Source organism: Magallana gigas, chromosome 3 (genome assembly GCF_963853765.1).
Source record: "Magallana gigas chromosome 3, xbMagGiga1.1, whole genome shotgun sequence".
Lineage (NCBI taxonomy): Eukaryota > Metazoa > Mollusca > Bivalvia > Ostreida > Ostreidae > Magallana > Magallana gigas.
In genome coordinates this window covers 1,468,312-1,490,730 of record NC_088855.1, presented here as the reverse complement: position 1 = coordinate 1,490,730, position 22,419 = coordinate 1,468,312, and the positions used below count along the sequence as shown (strand labels likewise).

General features: G+C 34.3%; 3 protein-coding genes across 4 annotated transcripts in view; 2 read left to right on the top strand and 1 right to left on the bottom strand.

Moving 5' to 3' along the window:
• LOC105329386 (uncharacterized) overlaps positions 1-4,647 on the top strand; it is a 31,014-nt gene extending 26,367 nt beyond the window's left edge. For both annotated transcript variants that reach the window (XM_011430620.4, XM_011430621.4), the window contains exons 7-9: positions 587-688; positions 1,114-1,252; positions 2,317-4,647. In XM_011430620.4, the coding sequence (XP_011428922.3) occupies positions 587-688; positions 1,114-1,252; positions 2,317-2,458 (383 nt within the window). In that variant the 3' untranslated portion in view covers positions 2,459-4,647. The remainder of the gene's footprint in view (positions 1-586; positions 689-1,113; positions 1,253-2,316) is intronic.
• Positions 4,648-12,900: 8,253 nt separating this feature from the next.
• LOC105329384 (uncharacterized) lies at positions 12,901-19,351 on the bottom strand. The gene is made up of 4 exons (XM_034482202.2): positions 19,075-19,351; positions 18,048-18,204; positions 16,749-17,848; positions 12,901-16,569 (listed from the first exon to the last, which is right to left on the bottom strand). The coding sequence occupies exons 1-4, from the start codon at positions 19,141-19,143 to the stop codon at positions 16,324-16,326; spliced, it is 1,572 nt and encodes a 523-aa protein (XP_034338093.2). The 5' UTR covers positions 19,144-19,351; the 3' UTR covers positions 12,901-16,323.
• A 2,123-nt stretch (positions 19,352-21,474) lies between these two features.
• LOC105333565 (PH domain leucine-rich repeat-containing protein phosphatase 2) overlaps positions 21,475-22,419 on the top strand; it is a 46,240-nt gene continuing 45,295 nt past the window's right edge. The window contains exon 1 of the mRNA XM_066078000.1: positions 21,475-21,584. The gene's annotated coding sequence lies outside the window, so the exon portion shown is untranslated. The remainder of the gene's footprint in view (positions 21,585-22,419) is intronic.

Sequence of the window (22,419 nt, the reverse complement as noted above, 5' to 3'; positions counted from 1 at the left end):
GTACAGCTGCTGTGTAAAACGCTCCTCCGAACGTAAAATGATCTGGGTCATCCAGTCAGATATTTAAATTAATACGTCAATGACGAGCTTGGTTGTTGTCATACATTTACACCTCAATGACGAGCTTGGTTGTTGTCATACATTAACACAGCAGTGACAAGCTTGGTTGTTGTCATACATTAACACGTCACCGACGAGCTAGGTTGTTGTCATACATGGCCTTGCATAGGAGCAGTGATTATGTTAACATGTACTTGTGATTTAGATTGGAAAAGTGGAAATTTATACCTTGCGTATAAAAATAAGACTTTAAATGAAAGAATTGGTAACTTTAATACCAAAGTTAGGACCTATACAAGCATTTATTTAGCTAGAGTTAAATAAATTAGTTCTGATTGTAACATCTTATTCAGTTGGCTAAACAAATTCATCTTTATGGTATAACTTACCTACATCACAATATGACACATGTGCAAAACATTTTGATTTTATTGACATTACATTTATTAAAATAATATACAAATTACAAGGGTTACGTCAGTTTTTTTAAAAAGCACCTTATTTTTTTAACTGAACTTTGTTGCAGGAGAGTTTTGTTTCCCGGCAGTTATCAATGGGCTGACAGACATGTTGAAAGATGAGGACCCAAATATCCGAGCCATTGCTACCATAGCTTTGGCCAAGTCAGGTAAAAGTAGCTCAGAAAACTCAAGCATATTATAAACTGGCATTGTACAGTACCGACCAGACCCAACATAACAGATTAAGCAGACCCCAACCAAAACCGGGGTCTGCTTGGTCTCAGCTCTGGATCTGCAATGGTGGACCCAGAGCTGACACCAAGCAGACCCCAGGCTGACTCAGACAAGACCTGGGTGGACATAGAAAGCAGACCACAATTTCATAAGAATACCCTTAAATTGCTACTGAAAAACACAATTAACACAGTGTTGCCTCAAAACTACCTGTAATAATTATTATTATTTTTTGGGGGGGGGGGGGGGGGGGGCTCTAGATCTATATAAAATCCCTGTGCACATCCATTTACCGGTAATAAATTAACCAATGTGTGTCCATCCCAAATGAAGGTAATAATGCGTGTTACCTTTTCAGGTCGGGCTCAGAAGATGACGGTGGAGAAGATTATTGGGATGCTGGAGGATGATGACCGATTGGTCCGGGAGAGTGGCTGCCTTGCCCTGGGATACCTCAAGGCAGGTGGGAAGAGCGAGCTAGCTGTGGCTGACCGCTGGTACGTGTTCTTGACGCAAAGTTCCAATAATTTCTGATCATTTTTTGTACCTAGTAATTGAATTATAAGGAATGAATTTGCTAGCTACAGAAGTTAAGTTTATTCTCAAATGCTGGTTAACTTAATTTTTATGGGCGCCTGTAAAGTGCGAAACGAAACCGAACGAAACGAAACGAAACCAATCGAATCGAAACGAAACGAACCAAAAATCGTTGCTATGTGATGTCACTGATGAGTTTTAAGGCATCACTCTCTCTCTCTCTCTTTCTCTCTAAACGTCTGAATATCATTTAGTAAAACAAATTAGAAACATTTAAAGGTATAGGAATGTACATCAGTTATTTACATAATTATATCATTATGTAATTTTTGCCAATTTCGGATAATCGGCTCAAAAATTTACAGCGGCAATCTGAAACATACAGGTAGTTATATTTTATGATTCAAAAATTTATTTCAATGAATTTATTTTCACTTTTATGTAGTCAAAATTGATATAAGTTTTGTTTAAATTCCGTTTCGTTTCGTTTCGATTTTTGGTTTCGTTTCGATTGGTTACGTTTCGTTTCGATTTCGTATCGTACTTTACAGGCGCCCAATTTTTATAAACTGCATAACCCAGTTTACACTTATCTTGTATAAATTCTGTAGCAACTGAATTAATTCCACTGATAATTAAGAAAAGACTCAACTCCTTTATAAAAAATAAAACTAATCATTTTTTGACAAAACGTTTTGCAATATTAAGTCACAACAGAATGTTACACTTCGATGTAGAATGTGACTTGTTGTGAAAAATACAACTTTCCTTCAACAAATGCCAATCATTCAAAACCATATATTCTGTAGATTTTTTATTAAACGCGAGGAATAAATATCAGCGTAAAATCGTGAGAAGCAACCCTTGAAATTATAACAAAAAATTGGTGCTCCTGATTTTATATTTTTGCAATTTGATACATAACATTTTTCAGTTTTTTTTAACTATTTATAAAATTGTTCCATAAACATTTGTCTGTATTAGCTAACAACAGCTCTACAAACTGAATTCTTTGTCACTTCAGGAGGAATGATCCCATTAAATCTGTGAGGGAGGCAGCAGAGTTAGCCCTCAAAAGGATGGGAGGGGACCTGGCCAAGAAATGTATCCACATTACTGACGTTCTGTCGGGGGAGATGCAGTTTCTAAAGACCCCTATATCATAGATAGAACAAACTGAGTTCTATCACAGTAACAGTAGTATAGCCATAGCAAATAGAAACTTTTATCAAAGGAACCTACAGAGTACATGTATACTTGCTGATACCACACTCCCAGCATAACCCTGGGGAGTAAAAACTGTGAAAAGAGGAACCACAACCTAATACTGTGGTTTCATTAACATTGATGGGTGTCAAAATATGAAGAAGGTTATGAGATGCCTGGTCAAAGATCCTGTCAATATAAAATTTTATGTTAGAAATTGTACATTTGTGAACTTTTAAGAGAGCTCAATAGTCGTGGGCATTTGGAGACTATTTTGATCTCCTTGAGACGGAGAGCGCTGAGCCCTGTATGAAGATAGTGGGAAATATTCAAATTTAATGCTTGCTTATTTGGATTTTTTTTTTTACTGAATAATAGTTTTTAGCTACAAAGTTCATATTCAAAATTTAAAGTAGATCTAAAGGGTAATTTTTAAATCATCAAGCCATGATATTTTCATGGATCGATTTGACAACAAAATCTGTGAAAATTGGTATTCAGTGAACACTGATGAAAACACAATATGGCACTGACTGTGTTGAACTATACTCACTTTCAATCTGATATTTATTTCAACAGGAATCATTCTCCTTAAACTGCTATACACCTTTGCAGCTATGACATTACCTGGAGATTTAAGTATTTTATTTTTCTGAGAAAATGATGTTTCCTGTAAATAATCCCTAATCATAACCGCATCCGCTGTGACATATATCAGTTTTTCTAAAAAAGATATAATTGTAGTCATAATTGCATTTTTTTAGGCCAATGGGATGATATACAATATATCTACCCAAGAAGTACAGCTGCAATTATACTCCCAATTGTTAACTTGTAATTGCTGGACAGGTAAATGTACAACTATGAATGAATGATGTTGACTCAAAAAATTAATCTGAAACTTTATAAAAAACAAAAAAATATTTGTCATCTTAAAATATTTGTTTAAGTCTTCTGTAGAAACAACTGACCAATATCAATCTTGTCACAAAACATTCCTAAAGGAAGAATTGTTTTTTCAAGAATTTCATGCTGGTATATACATGTATTGTGATGTCTAACTGTGATAGAATTCAATGAATAATATTTCACTGTTCTTTTGTCCCATAAATTGACATTATACAATGTACGCATTTTATCAACCAAGAACATCTTTGATGTAATATTTGAACCTTTAAGACTTTATTCCCTTCGTAATACCGTTACCAAGCAACACTGAGCTTTGTTATGTGTATATCATTATGTATATTTGTGATCACCATGTTACATGTCTTAACAAAGTCAGTCCTCTGTCAATTATTGCACCTTAAGAGAGCTGGATGGTCGTGGCCATTTTTTGACTGTATTTATCTCCTGTTGAAGAAGAGCTTTGTATAAAAATGTAGGAAATTATGCAACTCTTAAAGCTAAAATACTAGAAATTTTCTTTACTAAATAAAAGTTTATGGCTATAGAAATTATCTCTAAAATTTTAATGTATATCTGATTGTTAAATTGTTGACCATCCAGTCCCTATAAATGAGTTTCACACACCTCACTTCGTCAGAGGCATCGTGTCTTGAGATGGACAGCAAAAGTCAGCTAGGGGTTCTAAGGGCCAAAATCAACCCTAAAATTCAATAATTTTAAAGTAATGTATTGAAATGTATAGAAACATGACCCCGGTGTTTTTGAGAATTCGATTTCTTCAGCATATAACCCCAAAAATATGATTCTTTTTTGAGATGAGGCCGATTTTGGCCCTAAGAGATGCTAGCTATTTATAGACGTGTAATTGGTTCCTCTCAAAATTCCAAAGCTTGATTTAATGAATCCTTTATTGTGATAATTTGCAGATAACTGTTACATATCAAGTAAAGAAATTACATAATATGTGTACATAATTTACAGAATAAATGTATCTTGCTTTTGAATGTCTTGTTTGAAATTTACAGTGTATCTGTAATTAGCAGTTCATCTTGTTAAAGAATATTCTCTAGAAGTTTTCAGTATGTCCTGTAAATAGTATATACTGTATATGAATATCCTTTATATGATTTACAGTATGCCCTGTAAGCAATTTACAGTAAATGTTTACAATATTTGACATGTGATGAATTATTGATCTCTTTATACAAGTACTCATTTCTCCATTGTTGTTATAGTGTTTTTTTAGCTCACCTGAACCGAAGGTTCAAGTGAGCTTTTCTGATCACCCGTTGTCTGTCGTCCGTCCGTCCGTCCGTCCGTCTGTCTGTCCGTCCGTCTGTAAACTTTTCACATTTTCAACTTCTTCTCAAAAACCACTGGGCCAAATTTAACCAAATTTGGTACAAAGCATCCTTATGGAAAGGGGATTATAAATTGTTAAAATAAAGGGCACAGCCCTTTTCAAAAGGGAGATAATTGCGAAACAGTGAGTATAGGGTGCATGTCTTTAAAAATCTTCTTCTCAAGAACCACTGCACCAGAAATGCCAATATTTACACAAAAGCTTGTATATATAGTGAAGATTCTAAATTGTAAAAATCGTGACCCTCGGACCAAAACTGGGGCCCCAGGCGGGGTTCAAAGTTTAACATAGAAATACATAGGAAAATGTTTAAAAAATCTTCTTCTCAAGAACCACTGCACCAGAAATGCCAATATTTACACAAAAGCTTGTATATAAAGTGAAGATTCTAAATTGTAAAAATCGTGACCATCGGACCAAAACTGGGGCCCCAGGCGGGGTTCAAAGTTTAACATATATAGAAATACATAGGAAAATAATTAAAAAATCTTCTTCTCAAGAACCACTGCACCAGAAATGCCAATATTTACACAAAAGCTTGTATACATAGTGAAGATTCTAAATTGTAAAAATCGTGACCCTCGGACCAAAACTGGGGCCCCAGGCGGGGTTCAAAGTTTAACATAGAAATACATAGGAAAATGTTTAAAAAATCTTCTTCTCAAGAACCACTGCACCAGAAATGCCAATATTTACACAAAAGCTTGTAAGTATAATGAAGATTCTAAATTGTAAAAATCGTGACCCTCGGACCAAAACTGGGGCCCCAGGCGGGGTTCAAAGTTTAACATAGAAATACATAGGAAAATGTTTTAAAATTCTACTTCTCAAGAACCACTGCACCAGGAATGCCAATATTTACACAAAAGCTTGTATACAAAGTGAAGAATCGAAATTGTAAAAATCGTGACCCTCGGACCAAAACTGGGGCCCCAGGCGGGGTTCAAAGTTTAACATAGAAATACATAGGAAAATGTTTAAAAAATCTTCTTCTCAAGAACCACTGCACCAGAAATGCCAATATTTACACAAAAGCTTGTATATATAGTGAAGATTCTAAATTGTAAAAATCGTGATCCTCGGACCAAAACTGGGGCCCCAGGCGGGGTTCAAAGTTTAACATAGAAATACATAGGAAAATGTTTTAAAAATCTTCTTCTCAAGAACCACTGCACCAGAAATGCCAATATTTACACAAAAGCTTGTATGTATAATGAAGATTCTAAATTGTAAAAATCGTGACCCTCGGACCAAAACTGGGGCCCCAGGCGGGGATCAAAATTTAACATAGAACTACATATGAAAAATGTTTAAAAATTTTCTTCTCAACAACCACTTCACCAAAAATGCCAATACATACACAAAAGGTTGTATATATAGTGAAGATTGAAAAAATCGTGACCCCCGAACAAAAGTGGGGCCCCAGGAGGGGTTTAGATTTTAACATATATAGGAAAATGTTTTAAAATCTTCTCAAGAACCATCGTGCAACTGTTTGGGATATTACTATGCATACATGTACATCCTTAAATAATGTAGATTCAAAAAATTGTAACTCCCGGACAATTGATGGGCACCAAGAGGGGTTCAAAATTTAAACATTTTAAAAAACAAAGGAAAAGTTTAAAAATTTTCTTCTCAAGAACTACAATGTTTTAGTTAGTGGAATATCTATGCATGCATCCTTCGCTTAGGTAGATTCATAATTCGTAAAATCGTGACCCCCGGACCAATAATGGGGCCCCAAGATGGGGTCAAAGTTTATTATAGAAATATAAAGGTAACAGGTTAAAAAATCTTCTTCTCGAGAACTACAATGCTTCAATTTGTGAGATTACTATCATGCATACAACCTTGGATAATGAAGGTTCGACAGTTTTAAATTAGTGACCCCTGGACTAATACTAGGGACCCAAGATGGGTTTAAAGTTAAATGTAGAAGTACCGGTATATATGGAAAATGTTTAAAAATCTTCTTTTCGAGAACTACAATGCATCAATTTGTCATATAACTACGTAAGCACCCTCAGATAGTGTAGATTCGAAATTATAAAAGCCGTGACCTCAATCTAATACTGGGGCCCCAAGAGGTGTTCAAAGTTTAGCGTAGAAATATAGAGGGAAAATGTTGAAAAATCTTTTTCTAGGGAACTATAATGCTTCAGCTTGTGAGATAACTATGCAAGCATCCTTAAATAATGTAGATTCCAAATAATTAAAACTTTAGCACTGGACTAATACTGTGGCCCCAAAAGGGGTTCAAAGTTTAACATAGAAAGATATATTGAAAATGTTTTTAAAAAGTTCTTCTCGAGAACTATAATGCTACAGTTTGTGAGATTACTATGCAAGGATCCTCAAATTGTGTAAACTCTAATGTAGTGGAACCAAGAGTTATCTTTCTTAATGTTCTGTACAGTCTGAGAGTTATTCCTCTTGAAGTGGAACTCTTCTACGTTCAGTTTTTCAGGTTGTGTACGTGCGGTCCCACCGCAGTGCTACACATTTTCATTCCTATGTTACTATTTATGTTGTTCAAGCCAACCATAAACCTCGGACCATTACTGGGTCCCCAGAAAGGGGTTCAATGTTTAAAATAGAAAAAGCATATGCTACGAAATGTAATGTTACAAGGAACTGCTGTTCAGGTGAGTGATGTGGCCCATGGGCCTCTTGTTATTTATTACTTCAAGAAAAATTATTATAAGTGTACAATGTAATATATCTTTGTTTTTTTGTTTTTGTTATATATCATTCTTTTTATCCATTTGATAAATAAATCTTTCATTTGAAATGGTTATATGCTCATGTAAATACATTAAATAATGTTTTCAAATTATGTGTTTGTTTTAATCATTCAGTTTTTAGCTCACCTGAGCTGAAATCTCAAGTAAGCTTTTCTTATCATTTTTTGTCCGGCATCCGTCCTGTACTATTTAGAACACGACTGGCCAGAAAAGCTGTAACTTGTGTTAAGTATCATCAGGTAGAGTAGATTCAAGTTTGGCAAATTATGATCCCCGGAGGTAGGGTAGGGGCACAATGGGGAGGGGTTGAATCTTTACAAAGGAAAATATTGAGAAAAAATCTTTTTCTAAAAAAACATTTTCTTAGAAAAGGTCCAACATTAGTAATAGCAACCTATGTAGTGTAGATTGAATTTGTCAGAATCATATTTTTCAGGAGTAGGTTGGAGCCACATGGGGGGGTCCAATTTTACAAAGGAAAACATTTTAAATTCACCAAAACTCAAAAGTTATAATACATGGTTTTACTTATATGAAATCATTTTGACATAGTGTTGATTCTTTAAAATTGTTTAGACTTTGGCCACTGGACAATTCTTGGTCTTCGGAATCAACTGTGGGTTACCGACGATGAGGAATATAGAAGTTTGCACTAGTTTGTATACGAAACTTCCAAAAGGTGTGGAGGGTCCTTAAACATTTTCTTTTTAAGGAATAAAGAATCATATTAACGAATAAGGAATCATTTGAGTACAATGTGGGTTCATTAAGGTTGGGCGTGATCAAATCCAAAGGGCTTTACGATAGATTTGATCACATGCCCTGACCGTACCGAACCCCTCATAATATTCAAAGAATGATTCTCTTTTACTTATTTTTTTATAATTTTCAGCAATTGTTATTGAAGTGTGAAATTATTGACATTTTTATATAATTTTCACTTTGTATAATCATGCAAATACCGCTTGCGTTCCACAGTAACGTCATTTGCATCACTGATGAAATGTATTGTACAAATTTGATTCGTAGTGTTTTCACAGACTAGGGCATGGAAAATGTTTGTTCTTTAATTGACAGAAACATCTCATGTTCAGTTGAGGTGAAAATAAGAGTTTTTAAAGACTTAAACAAACTTAATATTGCACCACCCTAGGATGCTTTTACACAAATTCAGTTTTCCTGCTTAAACGATTTTTGATAGGATTTTTTTTATTTTAGATGCCAACAATTTTTCAATGAATCTTAATTATTTCCCTTTGAAAGAGTGTGTGGTCCTTCATTTTAATAAAATTGAGTTTCCTTCACCTTAGGATGCTTCAGGCCAAGATTAGTTGAAATTAACCCAGCTGTTCTGAAGAAAAAGAGAAAAACATGAACAGTTTACAAACGGCGGACAGACGGACGATAGACAAAAATTGATCGGAAAAGATTATTTGGTTTTTCAGGTGAGATAAAAAAGTTGTTCAATGCTGATTACGTTGTTTAGATTATTCTCTCTACCTAACCTGACATTCGCCTTAAAACTATGAAATTACTTATTCCTCACTGTAGAATCTCAGTTATCTAGTTTCTACGCTTAAAACATAAGGATTGTAAGGTTTTAAGTTTGCTGGAAATTCAATTCTAATACTGACAACTTTACTTGTATAAACAATATATTTTAGGAATAAGGAATCATTATTGAGTATAATTGAAATTTGAACAATAACAAGAATATTTCATGCTCAGGTGTTTTGTTAGATGACGGACCCTTTGTAGCTCTCCTGAGCTGAAAGCTCAAGTGAGCTTTTCAGATCACTTTTTGTCCGTCTGTCCGTCCGTCTGTCTGTCTGTAGACTTTTTACATTTTCGACTTCTTCTCCAGAACCACAGGGCCAATTTCAACTAAACTTGGCACAAAGCAGCATTGGGTAAAGGGAATTCAAGTTTGTTTAAATGAAAGGTCATGCTCTTTTTCAAGGAGAGATAACTAGGATTTATTGAAAATTTGTTGATATTTTTCAAAAGTCTTCTTCTCAGAAACCATTTGGCCAGAAAAGATAATGTAGATTCAAATTTGTTCAAATCATTGTCCTCGGGGGTAAGGTGGGGCCACAATGGGGACTCAAAGTTTTACATAGAATATATAGAGAGAAGGCTCTGGAATGCTTTAAGGTCTGCTGGGGTAATAATTGTAAAGCGCTTTGAGAGATGGTTCGCCAATTTTAAAAGCGCTATATAAAAACTTGCAATTATTATTATTATTTATCTTTAAAAATCTTCTTCTCAAAGCAAACCGAACAATCAGCAAGGAATGCTGAAACTTGTTTGGAAGCTTCCTCATGTAGTGTAGATTTAAAGCTGTGAAAATGATTGTCCCCGAGGTTAAGATGGGGCCACAATGGGGGTCAAAGATTTACATTGGAATATAAAGAGTATAAATTTAAAAATCTTTTTCTCAGAAACTAATAAACCAGGAAAGCGGAAACTTTGGTGGAAGCATCCTTATGTAGTGTAGATACAAATTTGGGCAAATCATGACTCCTAGGGAGGGTGAAGCCACAATGAGAGGGTCAAACTTTTACATAGGAATATAGTATAAATCTTTAAAATCTTTATCTCAGAAACTAATCAGCCAGGAAAGCTGAAACTTGTGTGGAACATCATTATAGTGTAGATACAAAGCTGTGAAAATCATGACCCCCATGAAACTAATCAGCCAGGAAAGCTGAAACTTGTGTGAAAGCATTCTCAGGTAGGGTAGATTCAAGTTGTTCGAATCTTGGTCCCCGGGTCCGGGGGGGGGGGGGGTCGCAAAAATTTACATAATATAAATAGAAAAAATTTAAAATATCTCTTTCTAAAAACCATTTGCCCAGAAAAGCTGTAAACTTATTGAAAGCAACCTCAGATAATGTTGATTTAAATTCTTTCAAATCAAAATCTTGAGGTGTATGGTGGGGCCACATTAAGATTCCGATTTTATGAAGGAAAATATTTTAATTATTCACAGAAAATGAAATGTTATGATATATGGTTTTACTTATATGCAAGCGTCTTGACAGATTGCTGATTCCCTCCAATTGATAAGACGTTGGCCCCTGGACGATTCTTGGGCCTCACAAGGGGTTCAGAGTTTGATGTATGTTTATATCCTTTATATAAACATTTGTTTAGGATCTTTTTAAGAATTACAATGCTCAACAGGTGATATGACTATAAAATCATCCTTTTAGAAAAGGGACTTGATTATAAACATAAGAATATCCAGGTAAAAAATGGACTCTTATACAGGATCTACATGTATTATACTACATTGCCAAGATAGTTTGAATTATGACTCTGTTATGCTGATTTTACCATACCTATTGTTGTTCAGGTGAGCGATGTGGCCCATGGGCCTCTTGTTTTTTAGGTGACACTTTTTCAATGTTTTTTTGAACTGCTTTAATTTATTATAATAAAAACCATGATATAATTATTGATATATTAAATTTTTAATTTAAAAAAACATCTAATCTAAATACTAATGAATTGATACTTAACATAAAAAGAAACATCAAAGTGATATCCCTAATTACGTGTATGCCTAAGTATTTTAATTCAAATTACATCAGTATATTAGTCGCTTATAATTACATCAGGGGGACCGATGGAAAAGACTGTAACTAATGGATCAAAATTGCCCAGAAAAGACAAACGTTAATTTCATTTGTAGCCCAAAAACCTGAGGTGTTGAATAAATGATCAGATGTTTCGATTTTTTGTATTTTTTTTACGAGAAATCAACAGAGAAAAGTTTACTTTATGATCGTCGTTAGCGAGCGGTAGTCAAGTACTCGAATACTCGTTGACACCCCTAATTATATATTTAACTAAACCTTGTAAGGAAAAGGCTACCAACATTTTTCCGAGTGTCATTTTCATATTGTAAAAATTTAACGCAGTTTCAGTTTTAAACCATGTTAGGCGCCAATTGTAACAGGTGGTGAAAAGCCGAGTCTCAATCTAGACTCGAACCCAGGACCTCTGGCATACCTCTGATGTAACCACTGAACCACTGCTGCCAATGATTGATAGTCGAACACCAGTCTGATATTTAAACTGACCAATACCTGTAAAGCTATTTTTCAGAGGCAAAAATTGTGACAATTAAAAGCCATTAGTAGATAAATGTTTATAGTTTTTCCTCAAGAGGGTTTGACAGTCGTGGCTAATTCAGACTATATTAATTAACGTGGAATAACACATCATCACAAAATGGCTGACCGCTGATCGAAACGACATTTCGTTTTATTAAAAAGATTTTATGGATCGAAACATTATTTACTCCATAGCCGAGTGGATAAAGTGTCGGACTTGTGATCCGTACATCCCGAGTTCGAATACCACCGGGACTGTTGATGTTACTTTCTGGAGTAATTATTTTAGATATTCATTTTTTATCCCCAAACTGCAAATTTTTCGCTTATTTGACATTTGTACAGTTTATTTATCATTATATCTTTCATTATCAAAAAAATTCCTGTTAATTTGACTGACTTTTTCCAGGTGTGTTATTCCACCTTAAGAAGAGCTCTGAATATTTTATATTTTTAACAGAGTAAATGGAATTTTTCTTTACAAGATATAAAAGTTTATAGTTTTAAAAATCATATATAATAATTTAAGGTAGATCTAATGGTTAATTGGTTGACCGTCCAGTCTCCTTAGGAAAACGGTATGGAAACATAGAGAATGGCTTTGGATAGAGAACTGACCAATACCTGTACAGCTGTCTGTAGGGGTAAACACTAAACAATGTGGGCTCAGGAGACAAACATTTATTGTTTTCCCTAAGAGAAACAGTAATATTATGCTTAGGATAAAATGACTTTTTGTAAGAATTTAAAAACAAAACCTACGCTGTTTAGAATTTTTTCCTCCTGACCTGCCATTTACCTTTATAACTAAGACTAGAAAAATTTAATAATATTGACGAAACTGATTTCTAACTGTGAAATATCACAGTTTTCTACAATTATAACATAGGGATTGTTGGTCCGTTAAGGGTGGGTGTCTTTTTTTTTTAATTTTCATGGAAGTTCAATTCTAAAACTCCGCAGCTTAACTGGTTCGAACAGGAATTTCATGTATCAAGAAATTATAATGCACTTGTAATCTGAAATGAAATGAATCTGTTTAAAATAACTTTTTGCTAAGCTGTATGGTAGATGTACTTTTATTTAGAATGCATGACCATTAAAGGAAGTGTTGTATCATGATAAAAAATTATGGTGATCTAAACGATAATTAAATAGAAGACAAAAAACTATACATTTATTTTTTTTTAATTCTGTGTGTAGAAACCTATATGTATTTGTTCATATAAAAAAGTTCTGTTTGAGCTCACTTTGTTATCTGTCCTTCTGTAATATACATATATTTTATATACCTCTTTAATAGAACCAACTGGCCAATATAAATAAATAGAAATTATATAATATAAGGGATTTGGGAAAGAAATTATGTCGGTGTCTCAAAAGGTCTCTACCCCCAAACCATTTGTGTATAAAATTCCAAGATTTATGCAGTCTCTTCAGTTATATCTGATAGCCAAAAATTAATTTATACGGAGTGAATTCAACTAGCAACATGTATATATACCCAATTTATACTCATAAAAGCTGGGTTCAAAGAATTTACGCCTTTTTATAAACTGCTTCTCGTTTCATAAAGCGTAAACTGTCAATAATCAGTTTATGCTCGTAAAAATTGGGTAAATTTTGAATTCATTGATTTCATTCCTTAAATGGTCTGCTTGTCCGTAGGTCCTGAGGTCGAATACAGCATAGCCTATTGTATTTATGAATAGCAATATATTCTCTAAAGTTGAAGTTTTCATCAATTTTTTTCCTGGCAATTTTAGGTCGAACGCATGCTAGAATTCCATTAAATTTTTTCACACAGTTAAAAAAAAACCTCAATCATAATGTGAAATTTTGAGGGATATTTTTGAAAGAACTTTATATATAATATGATTTTAAATTTTGCTCCCATAATTCGCCATTTTTAATAGTGTTTCGGGTACAATAACATGTTGTGTTATTTTTTAGAACAGTTTATATAAAATATAATTTTCACTTATTTATTTGATTTATTTGCACTCACTTGCAGTATATGACGTCAGAAGTGACGCAATTTCTACAATACAATCAAAATCGGTCAATAACTGGCATTTTTCCTATCTTTTTACGAATGGGAAATAAAGAGCGCATGCTTGAACAAGGAAAACTTTTTGTCACTTATTAGTCTTGGCCAGACATATTGCTGACTAAAATATTTTGTTTGTTCAAGCATGCAGCGATCTATGTTTTCTGAGAGAAGACTATGTTCATTTTAGGGGGCCATTTTAGGCCCATATCATATATAGTCCTTTTCAAAATATATTCAATGGCCAGAATTTCAAAAAGTAGTTCATTGACCTAGTTTATCTGAAGTAAAAACTAATGCTACAATCAAAGCTTTATGTCATACAATAGATGGTTTAAGAAAACGGTATAAACATAGAGAATGGCTTTGGATAGAGAACTGACCAATACCTGTACAGCTGTCTGTAGGGGTAAACACTAAACAATGTGGGCTTCAGGAGACAAACATTTATTAGTTTCCCTAAAAGAAACAGTAATATTGTGCTTAGGATAAAATGACTTATTGCAAGAATTTACGGTGTAATATCCCTCTGCTATTAATTTTACCATATCTTTTTTAGAAAATTTCATACTGATTTTCATGAAAGTCAATATCAATAGATTCAAATGAAACAAAGTTGAAGTGATGAAGCGCTGCTAGATTTGTCAAAAATTGATAATGTGTCTAATCATGATATAAAGAAAACTAGACATAGTGTACAGAAAAGGCAAACTTTTATTATCGAAGCATAAAATTAAAAATATTAACTGTATATGAAAATAATATATAGTTATAACCACTGCCAATTCATATTAGGAAACATAATGAAGCGCTGCTTTTTAGTTCAGAATAGCACTTTGTTGCATGGGTTTGTAACAAAAAATGCTTCAATTAGCTTGAGTTATTACTCATTATGATAGATTATTGAAGGTTTAACATACATGTTTTACATACAGTACATGATAAATTGCCACAGATTCTAATTAATCAGAAAGGTTTTTTTGTTTTGAAAATTTTGATAAGATGATAGTACATGTAACTGGATCCATATGTTTTAGAAAAGCTAAAAATGTAAACAAGTCGTAAGAGCATTTTGTTATAACAAAAAAGGGGATCAAATGAATGATCTTCCAGTAATTGATATGATTGTAATATATATGAATCGCTTCTTGGATTTTTTTTTTGGTAAAAGTTTCCTTTACTTTTTTTCACTTGCCAAATGTTTGGGTTCAGTTCGTTTCGTTCATCTTTTTTTTTACAATTGAATATTAAATAAATGTCGCCTTCCAACATAAATTAGGGCCCAGCACTGCTTCCCTTAATGCCTTAATAATTGTAAGTTAAAAGAAACAAAGCGAGATTATTTTCTACAGAAGTTATCTCTCTTATCAGAGGGACATTCAACCTTAAAAACAAAAACTGTTAAATGATTATCACGCTGTTTAGAATTTTCTTTTCCCTAACCTGTTATTAACCTTTATAACTATGACATTAACGGAAGATCAGAAAAATCAAACAACACTGGAGATATTAGCTGGCCACAGGATCAGAAAAAAAAAGTAGAATTAAGTCAAAATTTGTAAACTGTCTTGATATCTCTTGATTGAAAACACTGACAAAATTGAAATGCTATTTAAAAGTGTCTTAATATAATGTTCTCAATTTCCATTGTCATTTTATGAGAAACCATTATTTTATGACTGGTTATGACTGGTTGAAATTTTGATTTAAGCCTGAAATTGCTTCATGATCCTGAGGCCTGATTTCTAACTGAAATCGCACAGTTTTCTACAATTATAACATAGGGATTGCAGGGTCGTTAAGGTGGATTGGCTATTTTATATATTTTCTTGGAAGTTCAGTTCTAATACTGGTGGCTTTACCGGTGTTGCAGAGCAGTTTTACCCCCATAGTAGCATTGAAAACCTGCTTTATAGTAGCCTTTCCCCGAAGGGTGGGACGAAGGGGGTACTATATAGTAGTTTTCCCCCATAGTAAGGTTTATAAAAGTCATTAATGAAAACCCAGTAAGGATTAAAATCAATGTTTGTACACCCCCATGTTGCATATACCTGTATCCATCTGTACAGGTTGAGTTTCGTTTTGCCGATTATTATTTGTTATACATGTAGACATTGTTGAAAATTGAACATACGTATTATTGAATACATAGAACTTAATTTAGGTAAATATTTGATAAATTACCTAGTTTGACAAGATGTGCACTCAAGTGCATAACGATGTGTTCTGAATTTGTAAATGAACAAATGTTCGAGAACTTTTAAATAAAATAACAGTCAGACTATCTGTATGTGCAATTTTGTCCATGCTAAACCTTTGTTTTAGAGAATCTTTGTAGGAACTGAAGGATCGCTTATGCCGTAGTAGTTTGTTTTTTAAAAGACCTTAACCAATTTTTATCGAGGCAAGATGATTGATATTATTCTAAAGTATGTATCTCCTACAAATAGAAAAAGAAATGAATTTTATGAATTCGTTTGATTTATGATTAAGTTTACTCTACTGGCCTGAGACCTATTCACACCAAGAACCTAATGTATTATCGACACCACACTACTTAGCATGTTAAATTATGCAGTAGTGAGAACTAGTACTTGACGAGAATTGGTTCTAAGCCAGTCAAGGGGTTAGCACGTTATCGATGGACGTAATGTGTGTTGTGGTATCCATATTCATCGCGGACAGTACAAAAGTAATCAAATGGCCGCACGGCTTCCGGTGGATATCGGTACGTAAGCGTCACTTCCTTCCGGTGTAATGTTGTTGTGGTCGGCTGCTCCGATTTCTCTGCCTTGTTAATCAGGACCATGTGATCTGGGACCGGAACATGACAAGATACCACCATCTGTCCATTGCCTTCCACCACCAGACGAAGTGCCAGCTACAGCAAGAGAGGACACACTTCAGTGCTTATCATTTAAACAACAGTTCTCTGTTTTATACCCACATTTTCATTTCTACATTTATACTGTATTTCATGTTTGACGAGGATATGAATAGCTAAATATACATGTAGGTTACATGTCTCTTTAAAATAGGGTAAAAGTATCATTAACTTACCTCCCCTGGAGTCTGTTCTGTCATCCTGGTCTGATCTTCCAGGAAGATTGGTCTCGTTAAGACGGAGAAATCACTGAGCTTGCCGTCACCTTGTGGGTTGTCATAGAAACAGCTGTATTGACCGTCTGCTTCTCTGTTAACCAAACTTTTCTTTACGAAGGTGACGTAAGAGGTAGAAAACAGAGGTGACCTAATCTCCTGAACAGAAATATTCTCAGTCTTTGTAACTGTTTTGCCGTTCTTGGTTATGCTCACCTTAGGTGGGTTGTTCCCGAAGGCTTGGCAGTTCACGACGGAAGGCTGTGGAAAGGTTTTACCCCCGTCCTTCTGTAGGTATACCCCAGAAGGTAAGTCTTTGCTGATTGGAACTTTCTGTACAAACGAAAATACCATTGCAAGACCTATGCGAAGAGGGGCATCAAGGGTGGTCTCCAGAAACACAACATTCTCTTTAAGAAAGGTGCTTGAAAAATCGAGTTCTGCCCATGGTGTTGCCCCAATGGTAATTGTTGCTAGCTCGTGCTGGAGAGACAATGTATTTTCAGTCAAAGCGGTATTTCTTGAAGGAGTTAACCCTCTTGGCGACGGCCTTGTGTCTTCGCCGGGAAATGCCATAGTGTCCTCGCCGGGAATTCTCTCGTCGGAGGGAAATCTTCTCAAGCTTCTGGGTGTTCTTGAAAGTAATAGATCACCTCTTTTGTCGCGGATTTCTTCTTCAAGAGGTTTATAATAAACAGTGTTTGCGCTGTCGTTAAATAAGTACAATCCAAACTTCATATTCCAGTACACCCGGGGGTAGTTGTAATAATTTGCAGAAAATGGCGGGTTGCATTTGAAGTCTACACGCATTGTTTGTTGGTCGGGGACTTGTGAATTCCCCAGTGTTGCTGTGGACGAACATTTGCTGAAGCGTATCGGAAAGGAAGAAGGGCTTGGGTAGTCCTCGGACCAATCAAAGGACTCGAAGCGGATGCTGCTGGACCTGTCCGCCATCTTTGTGGTGAAGAAGACCTGTCTGACGTACGATGTATCCGCCACCAGGAAGTAGGTGGTCTGTGTCCCACTTCTGGTCAGGGATGTTCCAAACGAAGCTTCATCCACTGGTGACACACAAAATCAAAGTATAATTAATAAATATATACATTGTTCATAATCCCAATGAAGATTCATCCACTGTTTATAATAAAAGCTCTATTCAGATATTGATAAGACTGTGCATATTTTTTAAATGATTCATGCAGGTATAAAGGTAGCGAGCATTGCAGAAAGAATACATAAACCGCGTTAAATGTTGCTCACCCCCTACCACGCCCTCGTTGACTTGCCAGTACACGGCGAGGGTGGGGCCCGACTCTGGGACGTCCACCAGTACAGACAGGTGAACCAGCCCACTGCTCTTGTCGTACCGCTTACTGTATGACGTCACATAGTTCACGCCGAAGTCCATTTCCTGTCCCTTATAAGAAAAAAAAATTATTTTAACATTTACATTAAATTCTTTTTTGGCATGTATCTTTTGGCATGCAAGAAATTTATTTTTTTGCATTAAATCTTCCTTGAGATTGTGACCATATATTAAGGTACCATACTACATGAATACTTTTTAAGACACTTTGTCACAAGACGGGGATTGAAATGTTTTGTTAGATTGTTTGTATCAATCGAACTGGTTGCATATCATCTGGGCTCAGTGGTTACAGTATCATGCTTGTGAACCGCAGATCATAAGTTCGAATTCGCCTTTGGCTTTTGTTCATATTTACTGGATAAGTTTTTTGAAATTCATATTTTTTTTAATCCAAAATTGCATATTATTTCGCCTATTTGACTTATTTTCTTCTATGCGTCACGCTATCTTCTATCATAATGAAGTAATATTTTGGCTGATTTGAGAAACTAGTTGTAGTGAACCACCATAAATGATCGCTGTATGTAAAGGCAATAAGGACCAGGCCATAGCATAGGAGTGTTGCTCTCTCCATTCATTGAGGACTTTGGGTAGTTGTGTCAAACAGCAATATGACGTAGGACTGTCTATTTCATTGCTGGCTACTCAGTCATGGCTCTTTGAAATCAACAAGTTTTGTCTGGCTTTTGATCTAAGACTACGCAATCTGTGTATTTTTCATTTGAAACCAGCGTCATTTAAACTTATTTTGACGCAAGAAATAGATATATAGTTACGTCCTATCGAAAGTCTAAGGTCTTGTTAAAATGGTTCCTCAATCATCAGAGCAAGTTCGCCTCATTAGCAACGTAGCTCTTTTTAACAAATCTGTATTTTTCTGGCTTTACATGTAATTAGAAGCATGATATATAAGTTTACCTTTATCGTGTTGATAATCACCAAAATCGGCAAAAATTGGAGAAACATCCATGAGTTATTTGAACTCATCTTCCAAATAGCTGTTTATCTTCAGTTGGTGCTTGCTTGCAACTGAAGTGCTATATATATAGGGACTATGGTATATATATTGGTACACTGATGTATATATATATGGCCACTGATGTATTGTTGGGACTCCCATAGCCAAAGGAGCAGCATCCGTCATGTTGGTAAACATCTATATAGGCCACATCTGGTACGGTTTCTGTTTTTGATGAATTATATTATTGAAGCTATTCATTATGAAATGACACATTTGAACTTTATAATGTTTTTTCTGAACTCTGTGTCGACAGTGAATTCAATTCCTCGTTTCGTTGCCAGGTGGGTATAGCCTCATCGGACATGTATGTACCCCACCTGTGGCACTTACGATGACGTCAAAAACAGTTCTCTTCAAGGATAAATATTTCTCCGAACTATGATTAATCAAAGATATATATATATATATATATATATATATATATATATATATATATATATATATATATATATATATATATATATATATATATATATATATATATATATATATATATATATATATATATAAGCTCACAGACATAGTAAATAATCCTCCATACTACATGTACAATATTTACATTTTCCAGTGTCCACTACCAATCAATTTTGTACTGTATGGCCCAGTACATTTCATAAATGACTATATTTTAATACGACGCAAAATCGTACAATTGCTAAAAATTACATAAATATAAGTCATAAGGAATCATTCTTTAAATATTATGAGGTGATCAAATATCATAAAGCACTTCGGGCTTAATTGGATTTGATCACCCCGACTGTGTTTGATCACCTCATAATACTCAAAGAATGATTCCTTATTCCTTAAATAAATCATACAGTAAAAAAATATATGATCTTAAAATTTAACCTCCTCAAAAATCTCTGTGAATGTATTGCCATACTATAATACGAATTGACTATCGACTCTTGTAAAAAATAATTAACCTTGTTTGTGACGAATAGAAATAAGGAATCATTCTTTGAGTATTATGAGATAATAATTTTGGTCGGGGCGTGATCAAATCCAATAAAGCCCGAAGGGCTTTATGATAGTTGTGATCATATAAATTTTTCAGCAATTGTACTATTAAATATTTGAATTTAAATAAGCAAACCCCGCTTGCGCCCCCATTATACGCCATTTGAATTTATTGGACTGTATAGTAAAAAATCGACACATAGTGTTATCACAGGCAAAGACACTGGCAAATGTAAATATATGTACATAAACACCTCAGGCACCTGACGTTATTTATTTTTCTCATAATAAAAAATATATACCATCTTATATTAGGTAAAGGGTATATATTTTTATTATGAGAAAAATATATATCGTCAGCATCGAGGTGCCTGTGATAAACCGTACACACCTGTAAAACGTTTGTTAAAACTTGACTACTTTGAGTACAAACACCCCGGCTGATTGGCCGTTCCTTGCTATTCTCTGTATTCAGGCTTACGTATTTGCTTATTATATGTTTACACTGTGATATATCAACTTGAGTGTTCTCTGTATACAGTAATCTGAATATTTTGTATTGCATTGAATGTGGCATTGTACATTAAAAATTTTCAATTTATGTAAAATTCAAGGTCATTGTAAAAAGTAAAGACATTTCTTATCATATTTTTATTTTTAAAAAATGATTACATTGATCGAATTACACAAACACTTTCAAAATATTCATAGATGATGCTTTTTAACCAATTTATGTGCCTTATATTCTGTAAAAAGTGAACGAATTCTTTGATTTTTAAAAAAAATTATATATATTCGTGGACAATCAAATTAACGTTCGTGGAATTCGTGGATACTCGTTACTAACGAATGTAAGGTTTAGGAACAATAATTCACAACGGTGTTTATACACGGTCATTTTTGTTCACTACCAAATCAACATTCACTGAACATGCTGATGAATCTTTACAAGAAAAAAAAAGTTAATTTTGATCGTTCTTTACACTAAGGTTACAGTGACCTTTCGAAGAGAATTGTTGCCGCTAAATTTAAAACTGAATAAAATACGACGGAGAAATATGAAATATTAAAAGATTATTAATAAGAATTCGGTTTATTAAGATGTGATTTTCTATAGTCTTAGAACTCATTGATTTTATGTCGTTTTATGACAGTTGAGGAAGATTGATGGGGGAACAATCTAAAACAACTTGTATTTAAAACATAATTAAACGAACGATTTACATCGCAAACAAGTTTCTAAATTACAAAAATAAATAAATTCAAAATTAGATTTAAGAAAAAAATAAAAATCTGTTAATGATCGTAAAAAGATCGGGCACGAGAAACAACAATAACACTTGGAGATGGCGGTAAATTCTAACAGCGGCAGCCTTTTTAGATTCTCCAATGCTTGCCCCTGGTGTGTTAAAACTGAAAATTCCAATTACTAACATTTTACAAGGTATGTCTGTATTTGCACGCTACTAGGAAGCCCCAATTAATTCTGATACAATGTAATGATGATGCATGGTATCTGTTGTACCACAGCCGAATTTATCAATTTGTTGTAAATAAATGAGAAACAGGCAAAATCCTACCAGTGAGCTTCGCGAGCAAAGCGAAGCTCACTGGTAGGATTTTGCCCGTTTCTCATTTATTTACAACAAATTGATAAAATCGCCGACTCCTGCAGTGGTTATACCCTACACTCAGAAGTGTTTCTGAAGCATGCCGTTTCTTTCTTGCAGACTGTAATAGATCTACAATGTTTCGCTTTATCAGTACTTTCACCATTATTTCAAAACCTTCTTTTATCCTCAGTGACATCACGGTAGCTTGAGGACAGCCGACAGGACCGACCTCCCCTTTCCATTCCCCACCCCTAAGTGTCTAGACCCACCGATACTTATTTACTTCTTTTTTCATTAAGTTATCATTTTATAACAAATTTATAAACTAATTTATACACTCATCGCACAAAATTACTTAAAACAAAGATTTTTAACAAATCAGACCCCCTCGCTCTCGCTCTCGCTCTCTCTATCTCTCTCTCTCTCTATATATATAATACATAGAGAGGGTCTGATTAAAAAAAAATGTGTTTGTTTTAAGTAATTTTGTACAATGAATGTATAAATTATTTTATGAATATGTCATAAAAGGAAAGATAATTAAATGAAAAAAGGAGTAAAGTCTCGGGGGAGGGGGGGTCTAATCTCAGCGAGATTCATCGAGACTGAAAAATTTTTGATGGACGTCTCTTCGGAAGAGACGTCCGTCAAAATTTTTTCAGTCTC

What these genes read in the sequence shown, in the direction of transcription:
- LOC105329384 (XM_034482202.2), bottom strand. Translation starts at nt 19,143, where the DNA reads ATGAGTTCAAATAACTCATGGATGTTTCTCCAATTTTTGCCGATTTTG. An exon ending in TGATTATCAACACGATAAAG is followed by an intron (nt 18,205 to 19,074) that starts GTAAACTTATAT and finishes TTTTCTTATAAG; the next exon opens with GGACAGGAAATGGACTTCGG. An exon ending in CAGAACAGACTCCAGGGGAG is followed by an intron (nt 16,570 to 16,748) that starts GTAAGTTAATGA and finishes CTCTTGCTGTAG; the next exon opens with CTGGCACTTCGTCTGGTGGT.